Source organism: Nelumbo nucifera, chromosome 4 (genome assembly GCF_055504915.1).
Source record: "Nelumbo nucifera cultivar China Antique chromosome 4, China Antique-T2T, whole genome shotgun sequence".
Taxonomy (NCBI): domain Eukaryota; kingdom Viridiplantae; phylum Streptophyta; class Magnoliopsida; order Proteales; family Nelumbonaceae; genus Nelumbo; species Nelumbo nucifera.
In genome coordinates, this window is record NC_142652.1 from 43,942,287 (window position 1) to 43,957,857 (window position 15,571).

A 15,571-nucleotide genomic window follows, 5' to 3' on the forward strand; every position below is an offset into this window, starting at 1 on the left:
CGATAATACACACATAAATCAATGCCCAGTTTTGTAAATATCTATGCATATGAATTTGTATAATGAGAGAAATGCTGAAATGACACCTATATAATAGTCTTTATTGAATAAATGCCTATCGGTTCCAAATATCTTCTAGATCTATAGACAATTTGAGCGATAATGGAGTTGATGTAAGGTCCTGATTTGAGTCATTTGACCTGATGAGCAATGAGGACCATAATCCGCTATAATCTGTCGGCTCATGCAATCACCAATGTCTTGAGCCCAGGCCCAGGCCCAGGCTGCCCAGTTGACCTTTTTATCCTTGATGCCCTAAACGCTTCTCTTGGAATGAAATGAAAGACTTAATCGTAGACGTACACGTGGCACCAAAACACCACCCTTTTAATCTTTTATATTGCGATTACGTTTAGGGTTTTCAATTCTTACTCTATAAATAACAGGCTTCAGTCCCAAATCTCCAAGTCAGCATCTCTCTCCCTCTCTCATTCTGTAGGGTTTTTATGTCCATCTCTTCTCAATTGTTTCCTCCATGCCATTTGCGAATTTTCTATTACTCTCTCTTGTTGTTAGCCTAAGGTTTTGGTTTAATTTTCAGGTGCTTTTGGACTATTTCCACTGGGGGTTTGGAGTTTTTTTCGATCTATCTCTTGATTGGTGTTGTGTGAGAGCCGACACTGATAGGTGTTTTATAAGCCCTAAGATTCAAGTGTCTTTGATAGCAGAAACAGTTACTTTTTCATCTTGTTAATGGTGGTTGGAAGTGATGATCCTTTCCCCAGATGATCGACTCTGATTATACTGAGCTTTTGATTATTCTTCTCTTTGGAGAAGATCCAAGCCAGAAACCTGATCCATCCACCTACTATTATTACATCAAAACAATATTTTCTATTATTATGTTGTTGGTTTTACAAGTTTTTACGCTTTATTACTATCCGGGGTTTTCTGACTTCTGTGGTATTAGGTGCAAGTTTCTCCACTGATCGACTCTGTTTAAATTGTGCTTGCTTTAATCTTCTCATCTTGTTTAGTGGAGATTCAATACTCGAAAAATTTTCGATATTTTGTCGCGTTTTTCAACTGTTTGTTTATCCAAAAAGAAATCGTAAGGAAGGCCATTGATCGAAGCCAGTCTTGTCGAAATATAGAACTTTTGGATCATCGATGGTTTAAGCATGAAGAAATTGTTCTTCATTTGGGAGTACGTTTCTTTAATATTGTTTTAGGACGGGTAACAAGCCCGGAGAAGGAAGGGGATGAATTGTTCACTTTAGTTCAGATGAAGATGCAGGGGTTTTCTGTGGCAATCAGTAGAGATGCTCTGGGAAGTAGAAAGATGCAAGAACAACATACGAGCGTTTCGACCGTTATCATCTCGTTACATCATAAATCGGATTTAAAATTCATAATTATATTTTAATTAAAAATAATATAAGATGTTATCGTTATTTAATATAACGATAACGTAATAAGCTCCCGTTATAATTAACTGATAATTAACCTAATAAGCTCCCGTTCATTTCTATCAGCCTTTTGTTCTCCTAAACCATCAAATCAGATGTCTCCGATTTCTAGTCTGATTGGTACATCACCAACACTTGACAAAATTAGCAAAAAGACTATTTTATCGTTATTTTTCATTCAAATGAAATAGAACCACTGTAGATGTATCAGTCTTTTGTTCTTCTGGGCGGCTTTGCCATCAAACCAGATATCACCGGTTTCTGGTTCATCACCACTACTCTTAGTTGAAAAAACCAGAATTTTCAATTGGAATCAACTAGTTTAGTTTAACAACTTGTAAAGGTTCCATTCAGAATTTTTGAAAATATAAATGAGCCCAGCCTAAAAGCCCAAGTCAGAATTCTTCCAAAATTGGAGGCATGGGTGAAACTCTTGTAAAGATCCATTTTGAATTTTTGAAAATATAAATGAGCCCAACCTAAAAGCCTAGGTTTGAAGCAGGCTTTTGGTATCCTTAAGTCAGAACTCTTCCAAAATTCGAGGCATGGGTGAAACTCATGTACCCATAGTCTCTCTGTGGTAATTAGAGGCATGGGTTACCGTAGTCTCTCCCTGGTAAGTTCTGGTTTTATGATTTTGTCCTAATTAATATAATTTAGTTGGATTTGGTTCTTTCTCTTATAAGTTGATTGGCCTTGTATTTTTTGTTATATTTTATTATAATAACACTTGATCAATCAAAATCCACTCATGAATTTTGATAAATAATACTTGATTGATTATCAGGTTTAAGAGCTTTAAGATATGATATCTTTTCTATATCATAGTTCAACCCCTTTTGATAATTGACTAATTACTCCCCTACTGCAATCCGACTCTTTGATGAGGAAGATCTCCACGGTTTCCAATCTACTGCAACTAGGTCTTTTGTACCCTGTTTCTAGGGTCATTCTTCTTGTTCCCGATGAGTTTCAACTGAGACTGCACGAAGCATTGGTATCTTTTCTCGCTGCCGGTGTAGTATTCTTAGGGACCATTTGAATCAAGAGAAATGGAGTTGAGATATTCGATTTTTTGTCACTGTAGAGTTACAGTAAGAGATCGCCATTAATGGGATAGTTGATTAATGGAATTGCAAGGATTAATGGGGTAGTTTGATTAATGGAGTTGTAGTGATTAATAGGGTAGTTAATGTTATCGAAGCTGTTGTTGCTGGTGGTCTATATAAGTAAGTAGAGACTATTTGTTGGATTTAGGCATCTCCAAATGGTTGACCGCCATCATGAAGTAGATGTTATTTTTGTCGGTGGTCTCTAAGTACCTGTTGGATTTAGGGAAAGGCAGGACCTTCCACAGTTCCGTCTCTGAATGGCTGACCGCCATGACAAACAAGAAAAAAGAAAGGGGGAGGGGGGAGAGTACACAGGTCGAGAGAGAGATTTTCTCATAATACAGGTTTTCTACCACAGGTTTTCTTCCACTCTTGTCGTTCTGTTATTGCTCACGGCCATTAGTTCTTCTCTCCCTACCTTTCTCTAAAATTTTCTTGCTATTCTTCATGGCCACTGGCTGGTACTGTTCCGTTGGCTTCACCCTTGGATAATTGCCCTATAAAAACCCAAGAATGAACTAGAGGGAGACCCCCTATTCTGCTAAAAATTTGCTTATCTCCTTTTATCCCATCTGAAAAATGGATCAGTCATGAATTGGGTTTTATTTTGAAATTTTGAGAAATAATTGAAGGTAAATGTGATATTTTGCTTTTCTGCAAAAAAACAAAAAAAAAAACTTAAGGATATTGTAAGGGTACAGTTTGTCAATTAGGTAAATAATAGGGATAGTTTAAGAAATTTGCCCATAGTATAAATACAAATATGTATAGTACAAATACATAAAAAATATAAGGTTTTGCACTCTACATATTTGTATTTGTACTCACTCCAAACCGAGCCTAAATTTCATAGTTTTTATGAGATAATTTTGGTTAAAACACTGGTTTTATCAAGGCAATCGTTTTTATAATTATAGATCACCATATAAAAAAATAAAGTGTTTGTTTATGAGTCTGGATCTCCTGCACACAAACTCTGCCCACGTTTATTGCAGCCATATATGGAGAACATCTCATCCTCTACATAGTATTATGCAGGGGGAGATGTTCCCAATTCATGGAAGGTAGTGTGTTGTGGGTAGACGTGGGCAGAGTTCTCGTGGGCAGGAGATCCAGAGTCTTTGTTTACTGTCGTAAATAAACAATTGGGTTAGGCATGATCGTCTCGATTAATAATCAGTTTGGGATTGGTACAACCTACCCCATATCCATTACACCCAACCCCTAGTGGTAGTAAGATGCTTTCCCAAGTTTGTACTGAAAGATGGTAATCTAATGATCATATTGTGCAAAAACTCCAAAAATTAGAAAGGTGGAATTTCAAAATTTTATAGAAACTCTAATGCTAAAATCACATAAGAGAGAAAACTGGTTTTTCTTCTCAGATTGTGTGGGTTCTTGGACCAAGAAATATCAAATCTTTTGGGTCAAGATTGAGTTAGTACTTGATTATGATGTCCATAGTACAAAAATCAAAGTGGTGCTCACACTCAAGCTTGAATCTTCCTAAATCACTACAACTAATTGAAGATGGTATAACTGTGTTTTCACCTTTCAGTCTTGGATATTTATTTTTTCCAAAATTTACAATAATATAAGTTTGACCTTTCACATGAGTTTGGGTGAAATATTTTTGACCCAAAATAAGTCTAGAACAATGCTACAAAGATTTATTTATAAGAATGCTAGAAATATTGGCTAACAGGTTTGGTCGAATGGGGTCGAAAACCTTTGCTAAAAAGGTGTCACAAGCATGGATTCATTTCAACAATGATGGGGAGGATTTTCATTGTTCAATCCCCTCCTATTGGTCCCAATTTATAGATTATGGAAGGATTCAAGAGCCCTCTCCTTGTCTATTTATGATTCCTAACATGTATACGATTAAGTTGGAGAGAGTCTTGCTCTCCTAATTCAACCCTTTAAATTAAAATCTAATTAACTAGTTAAACTAGTCAAATCCTAATCATACTAGACTATCTAGTGAATAGTTTTGACTTGGATTCTTATGTGAGACTTTTAATTTTCCATTAACACTTTAATAATTATGGAAAACACTCATCCAATTGGGAGATTATAGCTTGTATGGCATGTGACCCACAACTTATAGGGAGAGCCAATAGGTCACAAGCTAAAGGCCCAAGTCTATGGGTTCAACCCATTATGTGATAATCAAGTCAATACATCCCAATTAATCACTTGAAATTAATTTCTTTACTAATTATATTAGACACCACATTTTCCCTCTTTGTCTTTATAACATGGTGTCAAACTTCCAACACCAATGGATTCTTCATTAAGGATTCAAATGATCATATTATCAACAAATTCAAGACTCCAAAGGGGAAGCTATATAAAATATTCTCTATATCTTAACATAGTAGCAGATCCTTATCATATTAATCATTAGTCTATATATCATCATTGAATGTCTCAACATACCAAGGTATTTGACCCTAAAAGGATCTCACTATTTGTCATATCAAAGATAGACAAGTCTAATATTCAATCTAATATCAATATCAAGTCTAGGGATTAAAAACAACACCTAGTTGTTTCACTTGTTAGAAAGTCCAAGAACATTTTGGTCTAGTTCAATGTTTACTGTAAACACTCATCCTCACACCTTAGTTCACAATTGAAGCAGCTAAAACCCACTACTTCGCCACCTTAGGCAGTATAAGAATGATAGAATAGACTTTCCTAAGTATATTCATTGGTTGTTTGAAAATTTAAGTCCATATTATGATAACTATGGGGTCTCATACATAATACTTATATGAATTAAGGGGATTTAGTAGAACAACGTAGTGACACATGAAATAGAAATTCTTTCATTCCAACAAAAATATACACAATACATCAGTTGGAACTGAGGGCATACACACTGTTTAACATCTACTATGACGAACCAGCTATTGTGCCAACTATGTCATCCCTCTGTTGGTAATTGTGTGCCTTGTTTTATCCCCACCTTAAGAGCTCTTTACAGAACTTGAACTAGGACACATGTTGGAACTTGGAATCTCCTTGGAGCCCTTGAACTCTTAAACACATTTTCTTGATATCCAACAAAAACATCAACTCTAAACATTTATATTCTCCACCTCTATGCTCATTATATTACAAATTAACTTCTAACGATTTTAGTAAATAAAAAATCAAAATCATACAAATTGGTGAACACTCCCTTAGGGCTTTATTTATAGGGGATTTAGGTGGTGGATGGGAGCAGCTGGAAGAGGAATTAAGCACATCTGACTTGAAGATGAATCTGCAGTTGTTTGCATATGTTTCATTTGAGATTGGTGCTAGCTTCAAAGGAATAAGAGTTAACATGTTTTGAGTAATCAAGTTTTTTTTTTCAAGGAACACTTTGTTAAAGGAAATTGAGTCAAGTATTTCATACAACAATGAACGGTAGAAATCATATTGAGTTGAAGGGAAGAAGCACTGGAAATTTATAACAATGAAAAAACAAAGTGTACAAAACTCTCTTCCATATAGGCTACAAATGGATGTGCTTGATAGTACCACAAAAAAGGAGCATTAAATTTACCATAAATAATCTCATCATAAATATGTATTAGATGACTGAATTGAGAGGATTCACATAAATAATCCACCTACTTACTATTAAGAGAGAATATATAAAACCATTTATAAGCATTTCCCCAACAATTTTGAATGGTTTGTGTGCTTCAGGCTTGGCTCTTTTATGGCCAGCATTTTCTTTGCTTTGGTGATTAATGGGGCAGTATTGGTAGTTGGATTAACTGAACTGATATACTATAAAATACTAAAATGACTTTCCACTGTACATATGGTTGTTATGGACTTTTGTTTTTTATGGAAGGCTCAAGTTAGTTTTATTCTCTTCAAGTCACTCTTTGGGTTTCATGCTGAATTATTGATTTGATTCCTTGGCAGTTCATTTTGATGCAAGCTCAAACCAACTATTTCTCAAAGATAATTCACAATCTTATACTGTTTCTGTATAGAAAATTCACATTTGGTGATATTCATATGGAAACAAAATTGAAACTGCAAGAGTCCTATTGATCCCATAATGAATTAGCTTATTTGGAATGATACAACATGTTTTATTATAAAATTCAGATCATGACACATTACAAGTTTACTAGATGCATCAGATCAGTTGCTGTTAGGCAAAGATATGACGGTACAACCTTATTAAAATGTAAGAGATGAAAAGAGAAAGAAAAAGGAAGCACTGCCAACGCCCATTGGGACAAGCTTGACTGCTACTTGGGGACCCAAGCTGCTTGATATTATCCTCTTCATGCTTGGTTTCTTTATTGATCTTTGAATCTTCATAGTTGGTCTCTGAACTTTCTGACACTAGTTTTTTGATCGCTGGCTCTTTACTATTGATCTCTGTACCCTCATTCCTGCAAGGAATACTCTTTTGAGTTGAAGCAGGATAGAATCCTAAGACCAATGTGATTCAGGAATTGACTGAACATCCTACAAGTCATTTAAATTGTTCAAATAAGCGATTACCCCATTGAGAGTAGGAGGAATCTTGGGTTGATTTGATTGGGATTGTCATTACTTTGTCGTTGAGAAGATGTGCGTCTGGTTTCATAAACACAGAAGAAACAACCATGTAAATAGTTAGAAGAAAAATTTATAAAAGAAATGAGACAAGTAGTTCAATTTTGCAGATAGTTCCTTCTATTTTCAGACTAATATGAAGAAAATCTGAGAGACATAATTAACTAAGGGTCCGTTTGGTTCGTAGTCAGAATCGAAATCGGAATGGTCCATTCCCATAGTCTGTTTGGTTCAGACAAGAATGGGAATGGGAATTAAAATCAGCAGGAATGGGATTTCATTCCCAAGGGAGGGACAGGAAATGGCCATTCCCTCAAATGGGGGAATGCCATTCCAGCAGGAATGGGAATGGGATTCCGATTCCACCCAACCAAACAGTTGGAATCGGAATAGCCCATTCCAATTCCGATTCCAGACCCCTATTCCTGCAAACCAAACTGACCCTAAGTATATTTTTACAAGGTTGGTATGTTTTAGTTGCTACATGATGGAGTTAACATGCCTTTGTGTTGTCTGGGGTTTTGGCTTTGGAGCTGGCGGTTGTTGGGGTTCATCACTTGGTATTGGTACATTCTTTACCTGCAATGAAGTCAACAGCAATAAAAATAAGCACTTATTGGTACATTCTCAACTATTAATTAATACCTAAAAGCTAAGTAAACCAACTCACCAAGTTTCTAAATTGGAGATTGTAGAACATTTGAAGGTATCTTTGTTTGGCTTGCTTCTGTTCTTTGTTCAATTGTTTCCAGAAGCTGTAAATGGATCCCATGTTCAACAATTTGTTTGCATAAATCTTCCATGTGTAGCTGCAAAGATCCATCAAAAGAAAATGAAGAAGAGAAAATAAGCTATAAATATTGTATGCTAACAATCAATATGTGTCTTTTTTGAGCTTTGATTTCTGCATTATATATATAGTAAATAAAAAGTAATAGGCTCTTTTAGTTACCATTCATATATGCGTTGAAGACCAGCTATGGATATCTTTCTCCAGTTTTCAACATCCTCCTTGCACTTCTCAAAGAAATCAGCAATCTTATTGCTTGATTCATCTCCATTGTTAGGATCAATGTGGAATCCTGAAACCCCATCAACAATGATTTCTGCTGGGCCTCCTTGATTGGTTGCAAAGGTTGGCAGTCCACAGTTCATTGCCTCAATCACTGTAAGGCCGAATGCTTCATATAAAGCAGGCTGTACAAAAGCACCCTTTGTATCAGCAATGCAGCGGTACAGTTCTGCATTCCGGAATCGATCGGTCTGAGCTGCTATCCATCGGATCTGACCCTTAAGTTGGTACTTGTCTATCAGGCTGTGCATCTTTTTTATTTCTGCAATTTCTTCTCTGTCTTTTGATTTGGATGGGTCAAAGAATCCAGCTACAACAACTAAATTAACCAAATTCCTCAGCCTCTTGTTCTTCCCAAACCACTCAGTTAATCCTGTAATATTCTTCACAATATCGAGCCTTGCCATTGAGAAGATAATGGGCTTTTTCCTGTCCTCTAGAAACCCACTATTCCAGGAATGGTTTGAATGTTAGAAACTTCCTGATATACTATCAGTTTCTTCCTTTGTTATAGTGTACAAAAGACAGATTTTAAACTTACCAGTTAAATTATGCAGGGTAAGTAGCATATGCAGAAAGTCATACTTAAGATGCTAGACATGGCATGCCATATTTTGGTGTCACAGTGTTTGCTACATATTTGTCTACATGTGTTTGAGGTAAATGAATTCTAACCGGGAGACTCACATGTGTTCATCATTATCCTCCTTACTGTAGAGTAGTTCTTCAATTGCAGAATGAAATGAGGTCAGCCGCTTTTGCTTTTGTGCGTAAGGGAAGTACACGGATTGATCAGCCCCAGGGGCAGCAATGTTGAATTTGGGATCGAAGACGTTGATGCCTGAGACAATTCGACAGAGCCCTGGTAGTGTAAATGCAGCATGACTTTCATACTGTCCAGGCCTGTCTTTACTGCAGAGAGAGAAAAAAAAAGCCTGAAGTTAGTTGTTATAGATGGTATTTCACTTGGAATTAGTTGAATTTCAATTAAGTCTCTTTCCATGTTTTTTTCTGAATGGTAAACTTGCAAAAATAGTAAATGTAGATAACAGCACAAAATTGTTGCCACAATTCTCCCAACGTTTTCAAAAACTTGTTTACTTAATAATTGTGTTTTCTTGATAAGTACTTAATAATTGTGCTGTGCCAGTCAATAAAACAGTTCTATCCTTCCTAGCTAAATTCTATATACTCTCTATACGCCTGAAAGATTATCAACTAGGTTTTAGATTCTGTAGTAGGAGATTAAAAATCTGAAATGTGGTTTAATGTCTAACCTTCCTGCAATTTCCTGATATGTGCTTGTGATGATGAAATCAGTAGTATTCATGGAAATGACGTCAGCTGTAAACTGACATGAGAAATGATATTTAGCATCTAGTTCTTTCCACTTGATATCTGAGTCTTCATACTTTGTCTTCTCCAGAGCGTGTGCAATGGTTCCCTATTTTTGAGACCCTCAAGTCAGTAATTTCTAACATAGTAATCTAGCAATTTTCCTAAGAATGATCAACTATCAGACCTGAGTTATCCCAAGTTTGCTTGCCATTAGTGATGCCACCAAGTTTCCATCAGTGTAGTTCCCAATAATAAGGTCCGGTTTCCCTTCAAAATGGTCAAGGATCTTGGCAGTGGCATCCTAGGAATTCAAGAAAGATCAGAAAATTGATGAATAAGGTTTGCATTAGAATTTAGAAACAAAAGAAGCATAAGCTAAGACTGAAGTTTGTGAATCAATGGGTACTTGCCTGAGTAAACCTCTCAAGGTAGGGGTAAATATCAAAGCGAGAAACCCACTGGCGTAGGACACCTTTTTCTGTTCTGAAAGGGACACGAAGGATGTGGGAGTGCTTTGTGTCAAGGATTGGTTCCAACTCCTGGTTGCATTTTGTTCCTCGAGCATCTGGTATAAGTCTTGTAACCTGTATAGGAAGCAATAAGTATAAATTCTATTCTATACATAATGTACTTATGCGTAATATGATTCTTTAGTGATTCTAACTTACCACAAGAATCTGAGGCTTGATATATAGGCCTTGCTTCTTAATTCTAAGGAGCAATTCCTCCTCCAAGGCCCTTACTTGATCCAAAATGTAAACCACCTGTTTAAAATAACAGATGCATTAACCTTATTCATTGACAATGAATGAAAATTTATTGGTATTATTGGCCGTAGTTATACCTGTCCACCAGTATCTGGCAAGCCAAGGACATCAGCTTGGCCAAAGTATCCATGGGGAGAGAAGATTACGACATCGAAAATTGTTGGAAGCCTACTGAAGAACTTCTCCATGTTCAGTGGGTCTGGTGCTTGGAGGACCTCTGAGAGTGATCTCATTGTCTCTTTTACAGTTTCTGCGGTATCTCCCCATCCTTTCTCGAAACCCCATTCAGCAAGTCTGGAAAGTACAAATGATTTAACACAAGATAAGAAAAAACAAACACGTTTTACGGCCTACAAGTTGATGTTCATGTAAGTGTATGAAGAACCAATGTGAAAAGTATAGTATACCTCTGTTCAAAATTCTGATATGGTGCATCTTTGGGATTTGAAGAGAGGAATACATCAGCTAATATCAATGCTGTTTGAAGCTTTTCAACTGTGTTGAGAGTCTCATTGATCATAAGATTCTGAAAAATTTCAACCCGAAGAGGAATTGATTAATAGCTGCCATATATAATGTGAGAATTAGCAGGTTGTTCCTTGTTAGGTTATCTTGTTTCTGTACCTCTCCTTGATGATTAAGAGCAATTAAGTAGTCCACTAATGGATTTGCACTCTTAGCATGTTTCCTTATCTTGTATGCCATGAACTTCGAGATGAAGTTAGCTCCATTACCAATTGAAGAAGATAAGCTCAGTTGAGGCATGGAGAAATCAAGTGCTCCAAAATCCACTTCCAATGCATTTTCATCAGTTGCCCTGTATGTTATGTGATATTATTGAACCCCTAAAGCTTTAAGATTGTGAATGACATTGGGTTTTGAAAATTCATGAGTAGCACATCACTTCTGAAAAGATGGTGAAGATATGATATAATTTGGATGAATTTAGTATCTTAAGGGTAGTTACTTCAATTATTGGGCAATTAGATGAAAACTCAGGTAATCCAATAATTTGTTTAGGCCTGTTTTGGAAGGGTTATTCAAGTGTACAACGGGTTGCAATGTTCAAAATTGGCAATATGAGGGTGAGTCAATTTTAAAACACTAATATGTTAAGGGGGCTTACCATTTCTCATCAAAGATCGTTTCTTTAAATTTCAAGTACTCTGAAGAAGTTATTGCATCTACTCCTAAATCATCAGCATTCACCTTAACAAATTCCCAGGATCCAGGATTGGGCCTGACTGCAAATGCAATGCAAGGTGGAACAACAGCTGCCTCCTGTGATTTTTAGAAAATTATTTGGATATAGGTGGTCAACCATGAAATATTGAAAATGAAACAGAGATAGAGATAGATAGATAGATAGAGAGATAGATAGGTAGGTAGGTAGACATATAGATAGATAGGGAGAGAGAGAGGTTGATATATACCTGAGTGGAAGACAGGATGTAACCAAGGAAGTCCTCCAAGACTTGGGTTTTTTCAAGCTTATCTTCTATTGTCTTCTCCATTTCATCCATTAGTTGTTGGCGCTTCATCAACCTCCTTCCCTTGGAGACATACCTGTTTTTCAGATGTCAATGCATTAGAACAAGAATCTTCTCCACTATCAAATTTAATAGGACAGAGGACAATGAAGCAGGGAAATCTTGACATACGTTGTAAAGCATCTCTTCATATAGTACTGGCTTTGCCTCAAGGCCTCGGGCATGCTGGCAGCAATGGAGTCTGATAGTTTGAAACTTGACCCAGAAGCCATTGGACCAGGTAGGAGAAAGAAGCTTGAAAAGATCTATCTGAATTCTGGGAAGAGTTGCAGGACACTTATGGTTGGACAAGACCAGAACTTGGGCAATTTATAGAGATGGGTTTAGCTTGATTTGATTGATTTTTCAATAAGATTAAAGCTAATGTAGTAGTTTCCTTTTAGTCTGTACAAGTTTAGTGATCAGGATTAAGAGTTTTCTTGCTGGCAATGGAGTCAGAGTGGCAGGGTGAAGGAATAGGAGAAAGCACATTCCTTGGTTAGGATTGGAGAGAAAGATTTGAGGCTAGAAAGGAATTCATCACCGTGAAGAGATCCTTTGTCTGAAGTAAATTGGCTCTGTTTCATGCTTTTCAAGTTTGTAAATTTGGGGAAGGAATTTGTGGGGGCGTGATGCACGACTTATGAAATGGGTTTTATTCTTTTCTTTTCTTCTTTAATTCTTTCATTTGTGTTGCTGACCGTTAAAATCAGTTATTTTTCTCAGAAAGAGAGTAGGGAAGTCTAGCTGTAGATTCAATTATGATACTCCAAGTCAGCTCTCTACACGTGCATCCCTCGGGACTGGCATGAGTTCCAGTAGAGGAGGATTCAGACAAGGATCTATGGGCCTTATCTGTAGCACGTGCGACAGGAAATCTTTGACCGTCAGATGAATGGGATTTGGGATCTATATAAAAGATCTAATCGGCTATACCCTGAAAAGAATTGAGGACTATAACCCGCTCCACCCTGTCAGTTCAGTGCAATTTCATTTGCACTGATGCGAAAGTATGGGAGTTCAAACCATTAGGCTCAGAATGGGAGTTCATTTGCACTTTTGCTTTGGGCTTTATCTCATTTTTGTTTCAGGTTTAATTTTACTTCATTTGCAATGGAAACAAATAAGATGAACCAAAAACTTGAACAGAAATAAATCAAAATTTGCACTTAATGCTCAGTTTGGAAGGAATACAAATATAAATATGTACAGTGCAATTTTATTTGTACTAGTGCAAATGAAAAAAATGCAAATTCTTATTTAATTTTGTTTTATGTTTTACTTTATTCTGCTTCATATTTTAATTTATTTCAATACACATTTGTATTATAATCAAACAAAATAAGCTTAAATTTAAAACAAAATTAAGTCAGAATTTACACTCAAATCATTTGCACTGTCATAATTTTGCATTAACATGAATTCATTTGCATCGCAACCAAACACAGTCTTAGTTGCATTTATGATTGGTGCAGAGCAAATAATTGGCGGTCCCACAGCCAAAAACAGCTATAATGTTTTATCTAATCTGCTTTCTGACTTTTTAATTAGTTCCAAGTCTATCACAACAAAAGTAGCAAAAATTTGCCGATAAAATTAACCATTTAATTCCTTCTCAGATTCTTAGGCCAGCTTTGGATAATAGTCTTACATTCATCAAGTTATATAGAGACTCCATCCCTGGCAACCCTTGCACAAATAGTTGCTGACTATAAAGTTGTAATAGCCAAAATTTGCTTTCTTTCATTGTTATAATCATCAATCCTTTTTTGCTATTCCATTAATTCTGTTTAACACCATATACATGGTTGTATTATTGGCTCTTAAATCATTTATTATTGTTATTTCGCACATCCTTTTACTCCCTTCAACTTATAATAAATCAATTCTTCTTACCTAATAAATCAACTTATATTATGCATGTGGTCAAATCATCTTACCTAATTTCTCACTTATTGGAGCTACTCCTAAGTTCATATCAATCTCTTATTGTAATAGCCAAAATTTTCATTTTATTTAACCCACCACAGATAGTATCAACCAATGTTTTAAAAAATCAAATTGGAAACGGTACTACTCTCTGACCACCAGTTTTCGAGTCAGTGGTTCGACCATCCTAATCTAACGGAAAGAAAAGAAGAAAAGAAAAGAACAGAAAAAAAAAGTAGGAAGGAAGGAAGATGGAGGAGGAGGGGGAGGAGGCAATGCTCACCGGTGATGTTCACCAGCGATGATGATGGCAGCAGTGGCTATAGACAGCAGCTGCAACATTTTCCCCCAACCCTTTCTGGTCTTTCTTTCTCAGATCTTAGACAGTTTCTCTCCAATCTCTTTCGCTCTCTCTGATTTTAGTGATCTCAAACCTGAGATCGCGTCTCTCCCTCCCATCTCTACATCACATTTTTTCTCTGTTAATGATCCTTTAAAAGAAATAAATATTTTATTGAACTGTGAACCACTGCCCGGATTGGATGATTTAGTGGTTTAACCGCCTGGGTCAGTGGTTCTTTGGCTAATTCAACAGTTTTATCCAAAAAGATGGCTCTATGTACTCAAAACCGGCCTGGAGATATAACCAGTTCGTGGGTCAAACGATTCAACTGCCAGTCCAATCTGGTTTGTAAAACGGTATCAAACCCCTCAAATCCCTCAAAAACAAGGAATCAGAGTTTGTGGAATTCTTATTTCAAAGCCCTTAAATCCTATTGGGAATTTGATAAATCAGGATATGTTCATACTTTTAAACTTTGCTAGAGAGAAAAACTTGCATAAACGTCAATGAAAAGTTTGTATGCATAACTGAGGCTCTTGAGTTGGGGGATTTTGACAAAAGTGAAATGGTTAATCCATAAAAATGGAATTAGGTGTGGTTCAATTTCATTTCTTGGAACTAGCCAATATTCTGTCTCTCACTTGCTTTTTTACTACCCGATTGCTAAGGCAGTATGGTTCGGATCTGTAAGAGTGTCAATTGCATGAGACTTTGGTCCAATTCGATCTAGTCCAATATGGGTCCATTTACAAATGGATAGATTCAATCTGGTCCAAATTCATATAAACCAAATCTAAACTGGTCCAATTGAAATGCAACTGGACCAAAAAATTAAAAAAAAAAAAAACTACAGAAATAAGCCGTAGAACGCCCACTTATAGTCTTTCTTGGAAACATATAGGCTCAAACAAAAACACATGCTAAAATAAAAGAAACTATGTTTCCAAGAATTAATCCATGAAAATGGAATGAGGTGTGGTTCAATTTCATTTCTTGTAATTAGGGGTGTCAATTGACTGGTTTTGGGTTGGACTTGTCCAAATCAAAATTAATTTGGATGGATTAGATAGACTAATAAGACATTGAATTGGACTAATCCAGTCTTAACGATCTAAAGTATTTATTGGATTGGATTGGATCCGGTCCATCCATAATAGATTTATATTGTATTGGATTGAATTGAAGCATCAATATCCAGTCCATTTATAGAAGATAAGAATACAGGCATTAATGGAAGGGATGTGGATTGGAACCAACCTAAATTAAAATTAATTTAAACATATTGGACGGTCCAAATATTAAATTGGACTGGTCCAAAATGGTCCAGAATATTTATCGAATTAGATTGAAACCTCGTCCTTCTGTAATGGATTCATTGGACCAGATCAGACAATTGGACCAAATCCGGTCCAATTGATACACCTACTTGAAGCA

General features: G+C 36.2%; 1 protein-coding gene, 1 long non-coding RNA gene and 1 other non-coding gene across 4 annotated transcripts; 2 read left to right on the top strand and 1 right to left on the bottom strand.

The window, feature by feature from the left end:
* Positions 1-467: 467 nt before the first annotated feature.
* LOC148792239 (sucrose synthase 7-like) lies at positions 468-14,254 on the bottom strand. Of its 2 annotated transcripts, none has more exons than XM_088902359.1 (16): positions 14,078-14,254; positions 11,770-11,902; positions 11,463-11,617; positions 10,961-11,153; positions 10,744-10,862; positions 10,414-10,630; positions 10,238-10,333; positions 9,980-10,153; positions 9,754-9,870; positions 9,509-9,675; positions 8,919-9,143; positions 8,112-8,678; positions 7,830-7,968; positions 7,662-7,738; positions 7,106-7,180; positions 468-6,993 (listed from the first exon to the last, which is right to left on the bottom strand). In XM_088902359.1, the coding sequence occupies exons 1-16, from the start codon at positions 14,134-14,136 to the stop codon at positions 6,747-6,749; spliced, it is 2,760 nt and encodes a 919-aa protein (XP_088758485.1). In that variant the 5' UTR covers positions 14,137-14,254; the 3' UTR covers positions 468-6,746. The 2 variants fall into 2 exon arrangements, with proteins under 2 accessions (XP_088758485.1, XP_010270734.1); XM_010272432.3 differs by lacking the exon at positions 14,078-14,254 and adding an exon at positions 11,998-13,147.
* LOC148792240 (small nucleolar RNA Z103) lies at positions 761-861 on the top strand. Its single transcript, XR_016071001.1, has one exon. It is a non-coding gene; the product is annotated as a small nucleolar RNA Z103 (small nucleolar RNA).
* Positions 1,936-9,390, top strand: LOC104606966 (uncharacterized). The gene is made up of 4 exons (XR_016085106.1): positions 1,936-2,085; positions 8,227-8,458; positions 8,789-8,890; positions 8,968-9,390. It is a non-coding gene; the product is annotated as an uncharacterized LOC104606966 (long non-coding RNA).
* Positions 14,255-15,571: the final 1,317 nt, after the last annotated feature.

Coding starts and splice junctions, on each gene's coding strand:
- LOC148792239 (XM_010272432.3), bottom strand. CDS start 12,098: ATGGCTTCTGGGTCAAGTTTCAAACTATCAGACTCCATTGCTGCCAGC. Junction 10,154..10,237: donor TCAAGCCTCAGATTCTTGTG/GTAAGTTAGAAT, acceptor CTTCCTATACAG/GTTACAAGACTTATACCAGA. Junction 7,181..7,661: donor AAACCCCAGACAACACAAAG/GCATGTTAACTC, acceptor TTATGAAACCAG/ACGCACATCTTCTCAACGAC.